At 51.1% G+C, this 15403-nt stretch overlaps 1 protein-coding gene across 1 annotated transcript in view; it reads right to left on the bottom strand.

The window, feature by feature from the left end:
• Positions 1-15403, bottom strand: part of Mvp (major vault protein) — a 25939-nt gene that overhangs the window by 6260 nt on the left and 4276 nt on the right. The window contains exons 2-7 of the mRNA XM_033758502.1: positions 10016-10165; positions 9701-9896; positions 3317-3440; positions 3109-3240; positions 2203-2297; positions 1748-1984 (exon numbers count right to left, since the gene is read on the bottom strand). Of these exons, the coding sequence (XP_033614393.1) occupies positions 1748-1984; positions 2203-2297; positions 3109-3240; positions 3317-3440; positions 9701-9896; positions 10016-10165 (934 nt within the window). The remainder of the gene's footprint in view (positions 1-1747; positions 1985-2202; positions 2298-3108; positions 3241-3316; positions 3441-9700; positions 9897-10015; positions 10166-15403) is intronic.

Below are 15403 nucleotides of genomic sequence, written 5' to 3'. Positions count from 1 at the left end.
ACACACACACACACACACACACACACACACACACACACACACCTGAACTGGGGATTGAGCCCAGGGGGCCATACATGCTAAGAAAGTGTTTTACCACTGAGCTCCTACCACTGAGCTATAGCACGAGAACGTTTTTTCACAGTCCTGGGGACTGAATGCAGGGGCACTGCACTGAACTACACCCCCAGCTACTCTATGCTGTGTTATTTTTTGAGACAGGGTCTTGCTAAACTGTTACCAATGGGCTCAAACTTTTAATTCTCCTGGCTCAGCCTCTTTAAGTGCTTCAATTACAGGTGTGTGTCACCATACCTGGCCCAGAACTTCTTTATTTTGAAATGGGGGATCTTATTAAATTGCCCGGGCTGGCCTAAACTTGTGATCCTCCTGCCTCAGCTTCCCGGCATCTGGGATCACAGCTGTACACATACCTGGTCTCCCACATAGCTTAAATCATTCCTAGATTCCTGATAATACCTAATACAATGTAAGTGCTATATAAGTAGTTGTTATATTGTGCTATCATGTGAGTAACAACAGAGGACAAGTCTGTACCTATTCAGGACAGACAACTATTTTTCCAAATATGTGCATCCCAAGGCAGTTGAATATGTAGATGTAGACCCATAGACAGGGAGGCCAGCTGTATTTTACTGAGACAGGACACATGAGTACAATCCACATACAAAATCTACCCATCTGGAGTATAAAATGAATACAACTGTACAGTACACAAATTTAGTATATTCAGAGTTGTCCAACTACTACAGCCTTGTAAACCTAGGGTATTCTCATAACCCTGAAAAGAAAACCTGTACCAAGGTAGCTAATTACTACCAAACCCCACCCACCAACTACCTATTACCTCACAACCACCAGTCTACTTCTGCTCTCTGAGTTTGCCAATTCTGAACCTTGCACATAAATGTAACTTTACAGCATGTGCTCTTTCTGTCTTGGTTCTTGCATTTAGCAAGTTTTCAATTCTGTGCCATAGTGTGTGCAAGTACTCCACTTCTTTTCATAGATGAATGATACCCATTGTATAGGTACACCACCGGTGTTGTTTTTTTATCCACCCATCCACTAGTGAACATTTGGGTTGTGTTTTACTTTTTCTGGCTCTTATTTTAGCAAATAAAATAAGTATTCCACGCACTCCTCTGTGTACGTATCGTCTACGCTGCATTCATGACGCAACAGCTGAGCTGAATAGTTTCAACAGATACTGTGCAGTCACAAAGCTGTAATTACTCTCTACTACCCAGCCTCTACTGGTGTTCACACACCTAGAGCCAGCCAGGCATGGTGGCACACGCCTGTAATTCCAGCACTCAGGGAAGCCGAGGCAGGAGGACCAAAAGTTCCACCCAGGGCTGGATTTAGCTCAGTGATTCTGCAAGGATCCGAGTTCAATCCCCAGTACCAAAAAAAAAAAAAAAAAAAAACCCAAAAAAACTCCACCTACCCTGGAAAATTTAGCAGCTTAATGAGACCCTGTCTGAAGTAAAAAGATGCTGGAGGGGGCCCTGGGTGTAATCCTCAGTACTGGGAAAAAAGGGTGGGGTAGGAGATTGAGTGTCAGGAGTGAAAACCCCGAGACTTTACGGGATGACAGATTCAAGAACTCAGGCGGGAACGTGGGTGAGTTGCAGGTGGCCAGGTGCAGAAGTCCCTGAGGGCCAAGGGGTCAGGTGGGGGCTGCTAGGGAATCAATGGGGACAGCCCTCTGGTCCTGGGGGGTTACCTTGATGACACGCTTCTGTCCCAGCTGGTTCTTGCCATCTGGTCCCACTGGGTCGAGCACCACACAGTAGTGTCGGGGGCCCAGGGTTGTGATGGGCACAACCCCCAGCACCTCTTCATGGACGTCCGGCACATGGGCTGCGGTGTCCCGCACGGTCACCAGCCATTCCTCCCCAGTGCGGCGGGCCACACCCTGCACATCCTGGAAGTTCTGGAGTGCCCGGAGGTGCAGGGCTGTCTGCAGCGGAGACACGGCTATGAGGGGCCTCCCCCAGCCCTCAACAAGGCTGCAGGCCCCACGCCTGGAGACAGCACCCCCAGGTGACCTGGCCCCTAATTTTTTTAAGTGACCCTAAAAATATTGACACTCTTTTACTCTCACACCGCCTCCCACCACTCTCCACTCTCTTGGAGCTTCCCCACTGGCCCCTTAACCCACCGCCCTGGGGAACAAACCTTTTCTGTAAGCGTCACAGCATCCACCAAGTCCAAGACCTCCTCAAACACGGCTGGGAGATATGCACCCACTGAGCGCACCAACCACTCTTCCCCTGGGCAAGGGAGAGAGGAAGGTGAGGTCACCGAGCCCTCCAGCCGCCCCTTCCCACCAGAGAGAACAGTGCACTGGCGGGTCTTAGACCAAGAGGCTGAGGCAGGAGTTTTGCTATGAATGAGTTAAAGGCTGGCTTGGGCTACAGAGAGAGACTCTGTCTCAAAAGAAACAGAAAACAAAATAACCAAACCAAACCAAAACCAAAGAGTAGCAAGCAGGGCACAGGCACAGGGGCACAGGCCTGTAATCCTAGCACTAATAGAGGCTAAGGCAGAAAGATCACAAGTTAAACCCCAGCCTGGGCAACTTTTAGCCACTTAGTGAAACCATGCCTCAAAAAAAAAAAAAGAAAAAAAAATCACACAGGGTAAGGATGTAGTTTAGGGCACAGCCCCACCCCACCTCCGGCGGGAGAGAGACAGACAGAGGGAAAAAGACAGACAGTTACAGATGTTTTCTTTTTTTAGAGCAAGTCCTGCACGGCCACACAGCCCAGGCAAGCAGCCTGACACCTCAGTCTTGTTTCATGGAAAATGGGAACAGTAGTCCGCACCTTGAGGTTATCAGAGAGCTAAACCAGTTACAATCTGTAAGCATCGAGAACCACATCTGGTGAACAGATGCTGCATTTGTTCACTGTATTTGAACATATGTCTTGCTCTGGAAGCAGAGAAGACTCAGCTACTGCTCCTGACACACAGAGAAGGGGTGGGAGAGACCACGCCAGTGCGATCAGTGGGCCATGGGCTGTGGCTGCAAGGGGCTCTTGCGCCTCCCCGGCCGCTGCAGTCAGGGGGCCCAAGACCCACCTGTCACCCTCTCCTTGCCGTCCCGGTCCCAGCACTCCTTGCGGGCCCGCAGCCGCAGGGCCTGGTTGGGTTTGACGACCGTGGCTTGAATGATCTCCACGACCTCCACCTCCTTCTGGGGGATGTAGGTGCCTGGGGAGGGAGGCAGTGTGGGCAACAGTGGGAAGGCAGGATGTTCGGGCCCAGGGGGCGGACACAGAGGACTCACCAGGTCCCTCAAACAGCCACTCATCCCCCGCCACCACCTTGTCTCCATTTTTATCCACGAAGTCCAGCAGCGCCTTCAGGTGCAGGGCGGTGTTGGGCAACACCACCTGCAGCGGTGTGATGACCTAGGGGGGTATTGGGGCAGTCATACCTGGAGGTCAAAGCCCATGGCGTAGAAAAATACTTTTTTGAGCTGGGCATGGTGGTGCACGCCTGTGATCCCAGCACGCAGGAGGCGAGACCAGTCTGGGTTACAAAGTGAGTTCCAGGTCAGTCTCAACTACATAGTGAGACCCTATCTCAAAAAACCAAAAATAAATAAATAAGTAAATAAATGCTTTCCCCCCGCCCTTTGAAGCTGGGGATTGAACCAAGGCTTCAGGCATGCTAGATAAGCGGTCTACAGCTGAGCTCCACTCCCAGCCCACCTAAATTATGTGTGGAGACAGAATCTTACTCTGCCTCAGCTATGGCCTGGCCTTTGCAGGCTCCCACGTAACGAAGGCTCGCGTGGTCCCAAGAGCTGAGGACGGGGTTGAGCACACAGCAGGCCAAGAGTGCGCCTTCCTGTGCAGGGTGCTGAGGGTTCCTTTAGCTCAGAATCTGAGAGGGACACAGGAGAGGCTTCCAGATGTAGGAAAATATCTGGAAACCAGGCCAGTGATTCACAGCCCAGGGTGCACTGCAGCCCTCTAGCCTGAGGTGGACAGGTATAAACCACTCTCCGTGAGTTCCAAGCTGAAGGTTTTGTTTTCAAGGTCACCTCACCTCCTACGAAAACCCACTTGTGCTGCAGTCCTCAGCCTCCCTCCATCAGGAGGGTGTGGTGAAAAGCAGATGAACCTTTTAACAGTTTGTAGGAAGGTCTCTAAAAACACGATTTCATATGGCCTTTGACAATGCTCTGCCAGAGGCAGGAATAGAAAGAGAGACTCAGCGGTTGGGGGTTGTGATCAAGGTCACACAGCACGTGAAGAGCAGAGGTGCAGAGATGTACAATGAGAACGGGGCTTAGGCTGCCTGCTCCCTCAGGCTGGGGAGGTGGAGACGAAGCTGAGGGAAGCTGAGTCCACCTGAGGCCACCGGGCACAGCGTTCCAATCCGGTGTCCTGAAGTTTCAGTCCCACAGGGTGACCAGGAAGATGCAGACCCATCTCTCCAAGGAGTCTGCAGACCATGCCATGGTGAGGGCACTGCAGATGCTCAGAGGGGAAACCAGAAAAGTCCCAGAGATGGGGTGCAGCAGGAAAGGCTGCAACTCTGGGGGAGCAGTCCAGGGGTCCAAGCTCTGGGCACTTCCAGCCCTGTCGCGGACCTGGTCCAAGCTACCATCCCCTTGCCTGGACGTGGAAACACTGCCCTCACTGACCTGGCTGTCACCCATCTCCCTCCAGTCTGTCCCCCCACACCACTGCAGGCTCCAGCTCAGGAGCCTGGGTACCCAGAATATTACCAAGTGAGACAGAGAGTAAGGGAGGAAAGCCTGTCTTTTGGCATGTTTGTAATTTGATTTTATGTTTCATATTTCGAGTAAAAAGACACTGGAGACTTAAAAAGAAATGAGCAAGGGAGAAGAGAGCTGGGGGCATGGAGAGCTTTGCAGGCCCAGGATGGGGCATCAGAAGAGCCAGGAGAGGGGTCCTGCAGGCGGTCAGGGGACCCACAATCCAGCTCACAGCTGAGGATGGGGTGGACAGCTTCTGTTTAGATGCAGGAGGCAAAGCCATGACAATGAGGGCGCACAATAGATCTCAGGGACAGGTGATGTCTAGCGGGGGGGACAGCTAAAAAGATGGAAAAAGACATCTGCAGAGTAAAATTTTATATTTAAAATAATTTTGTTTTCAGCACTAGGGTTTAAATTTGGGAGACTGGGGATTTAGTTCAGTGGCACCTTGCCTGCCTCATAAGTGCAAGGTCCTGAGTTCAATTCCTGGTACGGGAAAAGAAAAAAAAAGTTACCATAAACTTGGGGCTTCACACATGCTAGGCAAGTACTCTACCATTAAGCTACACCTTCAGCCCTTATTTATTCATTTAGAGACAGGGTCTCACTACATAGTTCAGTTCAGGCTGGCCTTCAACTCCTGCCTCAGCCTCCTGAGTACTGGGATTGCAGGTGTGCACCACCACACCAGTGCACCTGCAGACAGGAAGTGTTAAAGCTTCGCCAAAGCCAGGTCAGTGGAAGGGACTGGGCTTGTAGAGGATAACAGCTGAGAACATCAAGCACAAGTTGTTGCCAAAGACGAGGTAGGAAAAAGAAAGCAGCAGAGCTACAAAGGGGACTCATATCCACAAAAGTGGGTGTATACATCCTAGCACCCAGCAATGCTTTTTAGTTTCTTCTCCTAAAAAAAAAAAAAAATCTAGGGCCAGTGATTTAGCTCAGTGGTGCCGCCGCCTGCCTTGCAAGCACAAGGACCCGAGTTCGATCTCCAGTACCAAAAAAAAAAAAAATCTAGCTGCCCAAGGACATGCAAACAAGGACATCTGGTTACAGCACTGTTTTCTCTAATATACAGGACACTCAATGAGGGATCAGCTGAACTTTTTTTCTCTTTTCGTACTGTTGATGGAAGCCCAGTGCCCTGTCACTGAGCTGCATCCCCAGCCCTTCTCCATTGTCTGGGACAAGGTCTAGCTAAGTGGCCTAGGATGGCCTCAAACGCGTGATCCTGCTGCCTTAAACTTCCCAAATCGCCAGGATTACAGGATGCGCCACTGCTGGGCAAGGAATGGTGTACTTCTCAACCACACAGAACCGCATGAGACTGTAGCAGAGTGCCCTGGGGGTTGAAGATGCATGGCACAGTAGCCTCTATGCAGAGTTCACAGCCCATAGCCCTTTTCTATGAACGCTTACGCTATGCAGACATTTACGGAAGTGTTTATTGTAGATGGACAGCAGCCGGGAATGGAGAACAGACAGCGGACAGCAGGGACTGGTGGAGAAATCAGATTTGATGGGCTATGAACACATGCTTTAACATGACAGTTTATAGCTTACAAAGGCAGCCTTTAAGGGAAAGATGGAGAAATTAAAGACAATGAAGAGTCAAGCATGGCAGCACACACCTATAATCCTAGCATTCTGGGTGGCTGAGGCAGGAGGATTGCAAGTTCGACCCCAGCCTGGGCACCTTAGTGAGAACTTGGGTCAAAAAAAAAATTTTTTTTCTTTGGCGGAGTGTGGAACTCAGGACTGTGCACTTTGCAAGGCAAGCATGGTGCCACTGAGCTAAATCCCCGGCCCTGATCTGTGTCAAATTTTTAAAAATTAAAAATTGGGCTGGAGATGTAGTTTAATACAAAAGTACTGGGTTCAATTCTCAGTAATGCAAAAAAAAAAAAAAAAAGAATGGGAAGACAGAAGTGACAAGTGAGGACTGAGTGTTCATTCCTGGGCCCACCTGATGTAGGGGACTCTCTTCATGGATCCCATAGGTAGGAGAGAGACAAGGGCAGGTATAAGGTAGGGATGTGACACAGAAAGAGATCCTGCCAGATGGCTGCATTAAAACAACAACAACAACAAAAAAAAACAGGGCCTTGTCTGTGGCCTAGGCTGGTTTCAAACTGTTGAGTTCAAGCGATCCCCATGCTTGAGCCTCCTAAGAAGCTAGGACTACCTGCGTGTGCCACTACAGTTGACTTCAGATGGTCTCAAATTTTTTTTTGGTACTGGGGATTGAACTTGGGACCTTGAGCTTGTGAGGTAGACAGCGGAACCACTGAGCTAAATCCCCAGCCCTGGTCTCAATTTAAAAAAAAAAATTTTTTTTTAAACACTAACACTAAAAAAAAATTTTTTTTTCTGGCAGACAAGTCCCAGCCCTTTTTTTATTTTGAGACATGGTCTCAGCAAGGTTTCACGAAATTGTTCAAGCTGGGCTCAAACTTCTGTCTCCTGTCTCTGCCTTTCTGAGTGCCAGGATTACAGGTGTGTGTCACCATGCCTGGCTCAGATAGCTTCAATTCTGCAGGTGACCAGGTTGTTTAAGAGTAAGGGGGTAGCTGGGCATGGTGGTGCTCACCTGTAATCCCAGCACTCAAGAGGCTGAGACAGGAGGATGACTATGAGTTCCAGGCCAGCCTAACCTACGTAGCGAGACCCTGTCTCAAAAAACAAACAGAGTAAGAGGATAGAAAACAAGAGTAAAGGGGTAGAAAATAGGAAGAGGGATGAAAATGAGAAATATTTGGAAGCAGACAGAAAAACAGGGAAACTGGCTGGCAAGGAAGAAGCTGATGAACAGAGTTTGGACAGGAATAAGCCCTCAAACTTGAGCTACTGTGAGGCTGGGGGGTCTTGTCCATGTGGTCACAACTGTCCAATGGAACAGCAGTGGGGAAGCAACCCTGGCCCTGAGTCAGGGCTTTGCTGCAGGCCAAGAGCACTAGACTGTTTGTGAGAAGAGTTAAAATGAGGCTAGAAGTGAAGGCACCCATTACTAAGGGAGGCTGAGGCAGGAGGATCATAAATTCAAGCCCAACCTGGAAAACTTAAGGAGACCCTATCCAAAATGGGGGTGGGGATGGGGAAAGAAAGAGAGAGAGAAAAAAAAAGAGAGGGGAAGGGAGGGAGGGAAAGAGCAGGGGAAAGAGAGAGGGAGAAGGGAAAGGGAGGCAGGCAGGCAGGAAAAAGAGTGAGTAGGTGCCAAGATGAAGCTCAGTGGGAAGACTGAAAAAGAAAGTGTTAAAAATAGTAAAGTCCAGTAGAGTGGGGAAAGAAGATGGGTGAGGAAAGCTGAGAGCTTGTGAGAGGGTGGGGAGAGAGGAGGGCAGGGAGGAGGTGGTGAGGTCTGGAGGCTGGAAAGCTGCATGGGAGAGCAAGGCTGAACCCTGCAACGAAGATGCAGGAGCTGAGGTGTGGGGTGGGGCTGTGTATGGCCCTGCTGCCCAGGGCTGGGGCTGTAGGAGCTGGACGGCAGAGCTCCTGGGAAGCAGAGGTCGGAGCAAGGTGACGATGATGAAGAACATTTTGCTTCTCAGCCCTTGGGAGCACAAGTACTGCTTCCAGCCCAAAAGGGGACTCAGGGGGCCTGAATATTTGTTTGGTTTTTTTTTTTAGACAGGGTCTCGCTATGTAGCCCAGGCTGGCCTCGAACTCATGGTGATCCTCCTGCCTTAGCCTCCCGAGTGCTGAGATTACAGGCATGCACTTCCACACTTGACATTGAATGTAGATTTTGAAAAAGCTTTTCAATTTTGACAGTTTCAGACTTAAAGAAGTTGTAAGAACAGTAAAGGATCACTACTCCCCACTCAGATTCCTTAAAGGTTAATGCTGGAGGGCTGGGGATTTAGTTCAGTGGTTCTGGCACCTGTCTCCGAAGCACAAGGATCCACGTTTGATCCCCATTACCCACCCCCCAAAAAACAACTTTTGCCAGGCGTGGTGGAGCACATCTGCAATCCCAGCACTCGCCTGAGGCAGGAGGATCACTATGAGTTTGAGACCAGACTGGGCTACATAGTGAGCTCCACGTCAATCTCAACAACATAGTGAGACCCTGTCTCAAAAATACCAAAAAAAAAAGGTTAATGCTGGAATCTGTCCCTCTTTTCCCACACATATTCTCCCTCATTCCACTGCATCTAGTGGCCAAGAATGGCTCTAACAGCTCCTAGAACCTCCTGTATGTGTTCAAGATCAAGCAGCACTGATTAGGCTGGGTGTGGTGGTGCATGCCTGCAAGTCTACCACTCTGGGAGGGTGAGACAGGAGGATCCCAAGTTTGAGCCTAGCCTGGGCAACTTAGTGATTTAGGGAGACCATGTCCAAAAATTTAAAAAAAATTTTTTTTAAAGGGCTGGTGAAGTAGTGAAGTACAAAGGCTCTCTGGGTCCAATCCCTAGTACTGCAAAAAAAAAAAAAAAGGAGGAGGAGCAGTAGCAGCAGCACTGGTTAGTAAAGGGACTCAAGAGTTAAAAGGTACAAAATATGCCAGGGATTTAGCTCAGTGATTCCACCGCCTGCCTCTCAAGTTCAAGGACCTGAGTTTGATCCCCAGTACCAAAAAAATTACCATGAAAGGTACAAAATGGTAAGAAGGCCCAGGTAGAACCATAACAGAAAGAAGATGGGCTGCTTATGTGCTGGGTCCAGGCCCTGGCCAGAAGTCCAGGCCTGTGATGGCGTCCTGCCCATCCCTGCTGTCCCCGCCTGGCACCAACTGAGCAGTCCGGAGGCTCCACTGTGCACAGCCACACAGGTGGACCAGCGGGGGCTGTGAGCCCCGGGAGGAGGGAGGCGTGGCAGGGAAGGTGAGAGGGGCGAGGAGCCGGCCCTGCCCAGGAGACCGGGACAACCCTCCCCTCCGCCTCCCCGGCCATCTGCTTCCCGCAGGACAGGTGGAAGAGTCGGGAGCCAGATGGGTACCTTCTCCAGCACCTCCCCCGGGTACAGGGGGAAGGGGTCCTGGGCCAGCCGGATCTCCTGATCGGCATGGCGGAGCCGCACTTGCCCTGTGGCGTCGAGCAGCACAGTGCCCTGGGCGTCCCGGCACACGGGGTTGGCCACCGTGCAGTAGTGGCGTGGAGGGACAGTCACCATGGGCACCGGGGCAAACAGTACCCTGTGGGTGAGAAAGGGTGAGAAGGGGCGAGAGAGCCCAGAGCCCAGACCCACCCCAAAGAGGCGGTAAGTGCAAGACAGAGCTCCCGTTCGCGGGGACAGGAGCATCGAGCAGCCCACCTCTCGTTGTCCTGCCGGATGTAGGTCTTGGGCCCAACCTCCACGCGGGACACGTTGCTGTTCTGGTCCAGCACATGGATGTAGTGGTACGGGGGGATGCGGAAGATGGACTCCTCGCTTGCCATGGTGACTCCTAACCTCTGGCCAAACCTGAGTGCGGGGCGGAGGGCATGAAATGACACAGGGCCGGGAGAGCCAGGCCCAGTCAGAAGATGGGCACAGACGGTACACAGGCCCCTCCTGGACTGTCCACCCAGGACAACAGGCCCATCCGACCGCACAGCAGTGGCCAGGAGATGGGGGTCTCTGTCCTCTCCGTCCTTCCTGCTGCTCCAGTCTGACTCTCTGGTGCCTCTAGAGGCCAACGACTTTTGCCTCAGTATTCCCAGGTCTTGCGTCAGCTCTCCTCCCAGTTCCTGTGCTGTAAGCAACCCAAGGGGGACAGATGGACCTTAGGACGCAGCCCAGCTCCGCAGACATCCTGACTGCACTCCCACGCAGCAGGCGGTCAGTATCACAGCGAGTGACTCCAGCACTCATGCCTCAGCTCACAAACGTTTCTACTCGCAAACAATTCAGTTCGCCAACAAGCGTTTGACAAGATTTTCCTCTGTTCACAAACTCCGTATTTGGGTGACAAACGCGGCTGTGACTCTCCTCCACACAAATACAAACTCCCCAAATCATGAAACCAATCAAGTTTGTGAGCCAAGGCACTGCTGTACAGTACTTTCCTTCCCAGTTGTCTCTCTTCTCTGTGATCACCTTTGGTGTCAAGAGCCATCGTACATAGACTTTGGGGGAAAAAAATCATTTCATAATTAAAAAAAAAAGTATGACTCTAGCTGTCTAAGGCCCAAAGCTGCCTTGTGCGAGAGCCGGCTGCAGCCTGTGCAAACAACCCCGTTTGCTTCCTGTCACAGCTGAGGCCTCAGTGATCCGTGAGGCTGTGCTCTACGACAAGGTGACACCAGCTGAAGACATCCCGGTTGCTTGTCTTTGCCCACTCTGAGGCACTGACCTCCTGGCCCCGCTTTTGCTTTAAGGTTACCCAAGTCTGTGTTGTCGTTTTTCTTTAGCCCTTGCCTTTCTAGGCAGTTGGAAATTGACCGCTCTCAGATACTTTGGTTCCCTGTTCCACCCAGGGCGAGGGGGAAGGGTAGGGAAAGGAAACAGAGTAAATCATTTCTGTACCTACTCACCCTGAAGTCTGGGTGCTTTAATGCTGTGTGGCCTGCTGAGGAAAGTCACAGCCCACCTACTGCTCAGCCCCACCGCACCTCCTGGACTTTGAAAGCGTCCTTGAGTCACACAAAGGCAATCAAGGCTCCTAGGCAGCTCAGAGCCCGGTCCTGACAGGTGAGGTCAGACTCTCCTCTTCTTTCTCTTACTTTTCAGGGCTGGGGATCAGACCCAGGTAGGGATCACACACACCATACGGGGCAAGTGCTCTACCACCGATTACACCCTGAGCCATGAGACATTTTGGAAGCCGCCCTGGAAAGAAGTGGTTCCTCATTCTGCCACACACCAGCCTCCCACTTAGGTGAGGAATGAGTGAACCACAAAGGGTGCGGCTTCGCACAGGAGTAAATATCACAGAATCAAGACCGGAAAATGCCTTGAGAGAAGAGTATTACTTGACCCATACAACCTGTAAAATTTGATGGATTTGTTTGCTTGTTTTAAGGCAGGGTCTTATTATGTAGATCAGGCTGGCCTTGAACTCACTAGGTGTCCCGGGCTGGTCTTGAATTTGTGACAATCCTCCTGCCTCAGCCTCCCCAGTGCTGGGATTACAGGCGTGTGCCACCACGCTGGCTATTTTGTGGGGTTTTGCTTTGCTTTTTAGAAATTATGAGTTTTCAACCAGGAGTGGTGGTGCACATCTGTAAACCCAGCACTCTGGGAGTGCTGAGGTAGGAAGATCACAAGTTCAAACTCACTCTAGGTAGTTTAAAAACTTAGTGAGAAGATCTCAAAATAAAATCAAAAAGGGATGGGGATGGAACTCAGTGCAAAGGCCCTTGCCCCAGAACTGCCAAAAAAGAAATGATGACTTTTCACAAGCTCTCAATTCCTGCCACTCTGGAAGAATTACAAGACCAACAATACAACACTGGGCCTATATTCTCATGTGGCAAAATTGCCAAGAGCCAAATAGCAGCTGCCCCCTTTATTTATTTTGGTACCGGGGATAGAACTCGGAACCTTGAGCTTTCGAGGCAGGCACCAGAACCACTGGGCTAAATCCCAGGTCTAGCCCCTTTTAGATTATTACAGGTGGCTAAATTGGAAGTTAATGTACAGTCTGAGAGGAGAGGAACTGAGCCCTGGAGAGAGAGTTGCCAGGAAAATAAAGACGGCAGAATTGTGCTGGAGGCATCTGAGGCTGTAAACAGTGCCTGGGGTTAGATTGTACGGAGCCTCACCACAGGGAGGGACAGGCACCAGCGCCTCCCTGAACGCCTCTGCTCTTCCCAGGCACCCTTGCTATGTGACCTGAGTCCCTCTGGACCACTACTAGCTGAGCGGCTGTACCTGTGATCCTGCAGGCTGACTGCAGCGTGGCCCACTCTGTACCCACACTGTGACTCTGCCGTAAAAATGACCCCTACAAAGGGCCTCAGTGGCCACCACTTTGGGACCCCTCCTGGATATCCAGGAGCCTTTCTTCTTTCCATTTTCCAATGAAATTCTCCTAACTTCCTCCTTTGGTTCCCGGCTTCAGTCTCGACGTGGGATTGTGAGCTCAGCAGGCTAGAAGTTACATTTCTCCTATGCTGAGACACGAGCTTTTCTGCTTACCACGATCCCCTCCCCATCCTACTGCTTAACACCTCATCCACAGCCTGCATCTTCCTGTTTATATCTAACTCAGCATTGTCCAACAGAACTTCCCAGGATGGTGGGAATATTTTATTTTATTTTATTTTATTTTTTTGGTGCCAAGAATCAAAAGCAGAGCCTCGAGCTTGCCAGGCGCTGCACCACTGAGCTGCATTCCCAGCCCTGGGAATATTTTTAATGTGCTGTATTTCTGGATTATCCACATGTGGCTACTAAACACTCGAAACGTGGCCAGGGCTTCTGAGAAAATAAGTTTAATTTATTATTACTTATGTGTTTGTTATGTTTTTAAGACGGGGTCTTGCTATGTAGCCCAGGAGGGGATTGACACTGTGATCCCTGCTTCAGCCTCCCCAGCTAGCAGAGATCACAGGTGTGCCTCACCAGTGAAAAACTTTTAACATTAATCGGGGGCCCTGGGGGTGTAGGTCAGTGGTACAGAAGGGTGCTCAGCATGTGTGAGCCCCTGGTCCCATCCCGAGCATTGAAAAAAACGTGCAGACTTCTACATCCAAGTGTGTCTGGCTGATGGCTTGCTGGGTGGCAGAGCTCGAAGCCACCAAGACCGATGGTAGGGACACCCTGCCCCACTACTCCACGCCCTGTGTGCTTCCTTCCCACTTCATTTCCTTTTGAAAGTCACAGCTTTGATGTCTTCCAGGCATACCTTTCACATCGGAGGTATGTTACTCTGCCTCATGCCCTTTTACCTCTTCATTCTGTATGGTACGTGACCTTGACACTTTACTGGGACTCATTTCTGCCTGACACTAATTTCCCTGGTGTGGGAAGGTGGCTTTCCTCCTCAAGAGGTCTCCCACCTGCTGTTCAAGAGCAAGAGGGTCTTCCCTCTGACTTCCTGCTCTTCTCTCCTCCTCAATCTTACACTCTCCCCCGCTTCCAGAAAGGATACATCCAGGACTCCACAGGCTGGAACTGTCTATGTCTGGATGATGCCACAAACCTTTATTAGATGGGTGACCCTGGACAAGTCCCTGGACTTTCCTGGACCTGTTTCTTTGGCTATGAAATGGGATGGATCAGCCGGCAGGTGGGCACACTCTAGGAGGCTGAGGCAGTATGATCAAAAGTACAGGCCCAGCACGGGAACTTAGTGACACAACTTAGTGACATACCAGATTCTGCCTCAAAGCAAAAAATAGGGCCGGGGATCTGGCTCAGTGGTTCTTCCACCTGCCTTGTGAGTGCAAGGACCAGAGTTCGATCCCCAGTAGCACACAAAAAAGGGTGGGGCTGGGGACACAGCTCACTGTGAAAGCCCTAGTACCACAAAATAAAATAAAATAATAATTTTAAAAGCAAAGTGCTCAGAAGAGAGCCCAAGGCCTAGTCTTCCACTGAGGGGCTGGTGCTCCCACTCGACCTCTAGCTTTGGTTCACTGTCAGGAAGGTGATAAGTCTGCATGCGCCAGAGGAACAGTAAAGTAGGGCTCCTGGGCCAGGTGGAGCCTTTCCCAGCAGCTCCAGGCTAGGCCAGGAAGCCAGATGGGGTGGGAGGAAGGTGGGGCTGTAGGCGGAGATGCAGGCCAGGCTCCAGACCTGAACTCTAGAAGGCCCTGGGAGGCTGGAAGCAGGCTCTGGGAAGGGCTCCTTGGGCTGAGGCCTCTCCACCATCTGCCACACCAGCTGGGCCCAGCCAGGGCCGAGCACCAGTCGGCTTGCTCAGTGACTCAGCGCAGTGTCCTCAGCACAGGTCCGTGCTGTACTTGGGGCCAGGACCCTGTCCCAGCTACTCAGTCACCTTCCTCCCTTCAGTCCCTACCCAAGAGCTGCCCCAGCGGGCTCTCAGCCCTGCATCAGATGTCAGGAGTTTTTTTGCAAGAACCATACTGTGAGATCCCGTCTCAAAAAAACAAAAACAAAAACAGGGCCGGGGATTTAGCTCAGCGGTTCCACTGCCTGCCTTGCAAGTGCAGGTACCAAACAAACAAACAAACAGAACCACAGCCAACCTTCACCCTCCCTCCTCACACTCATCCTGCATGAGGCAGTGGATGCAGGGACGGATGGGGGACTAAGGAGCCCACCGGCAGCTCACAGGGTTCACCCTCATCCAAGGGCGCCGGGCTGGTGATAGAGCTCTTGCGTAGTGTGTCCTGGGTTCCGCCCCCGGCACTACAGAAGCAAATGAGGGGCTTCCTGGCTCAAGTTTCTTAATTCAAAAGTAAAACTTGATTTCAGCCAAACATCAATAAATTAACGAGCTGTGAAATCTTCAGGTTCCCCGTGAGCAGCTGACAGTGACTCTGAAACAGACCATGCTCACGTGACCACACTGCACACACGGTCAGCCAGAAGCCACAGGCCCCAGGCCCCACCTGAGCTGCCGTATTGCACCAGACTCCCAAGGCCTTGGGCAGATGGCGAGGGCAGGCCCACAGCAGCCACTCCCGCATCCCTGCACAGGAGAGGCACCTGCCATCCTCTGGAAATCTCACCAAACCTATGGGGCTGGGGCTCAAGCACTGCTGGGTTTTTTGTTTTGTTTTTTTGGTGTTTTTTTTTTTTTTTTTGGTT

This window comes from Fukomys damarensis, unplaced genomic scaffold (assembly GCF_012274545.1).
Source record: "Fukomys damarensis isolate Sample0158 unplaced genomic scaffold, DMR_v1.0_HiC HiC_scaffold_34, whole genome shotgun sequence".
Taxonomy (NCBI): domain Eukaryota; kingdom Metazoa; phylum Chordata; class Mammalia; order Rodentia; family Bathyergidae; genus Fukomys; species Fukomys damarensis.
The sequence above is the reverse complement of the archived record's forward strand: the minus strand, read 5'-3'. Positions and strand labels throughout refer to the sequence as shown.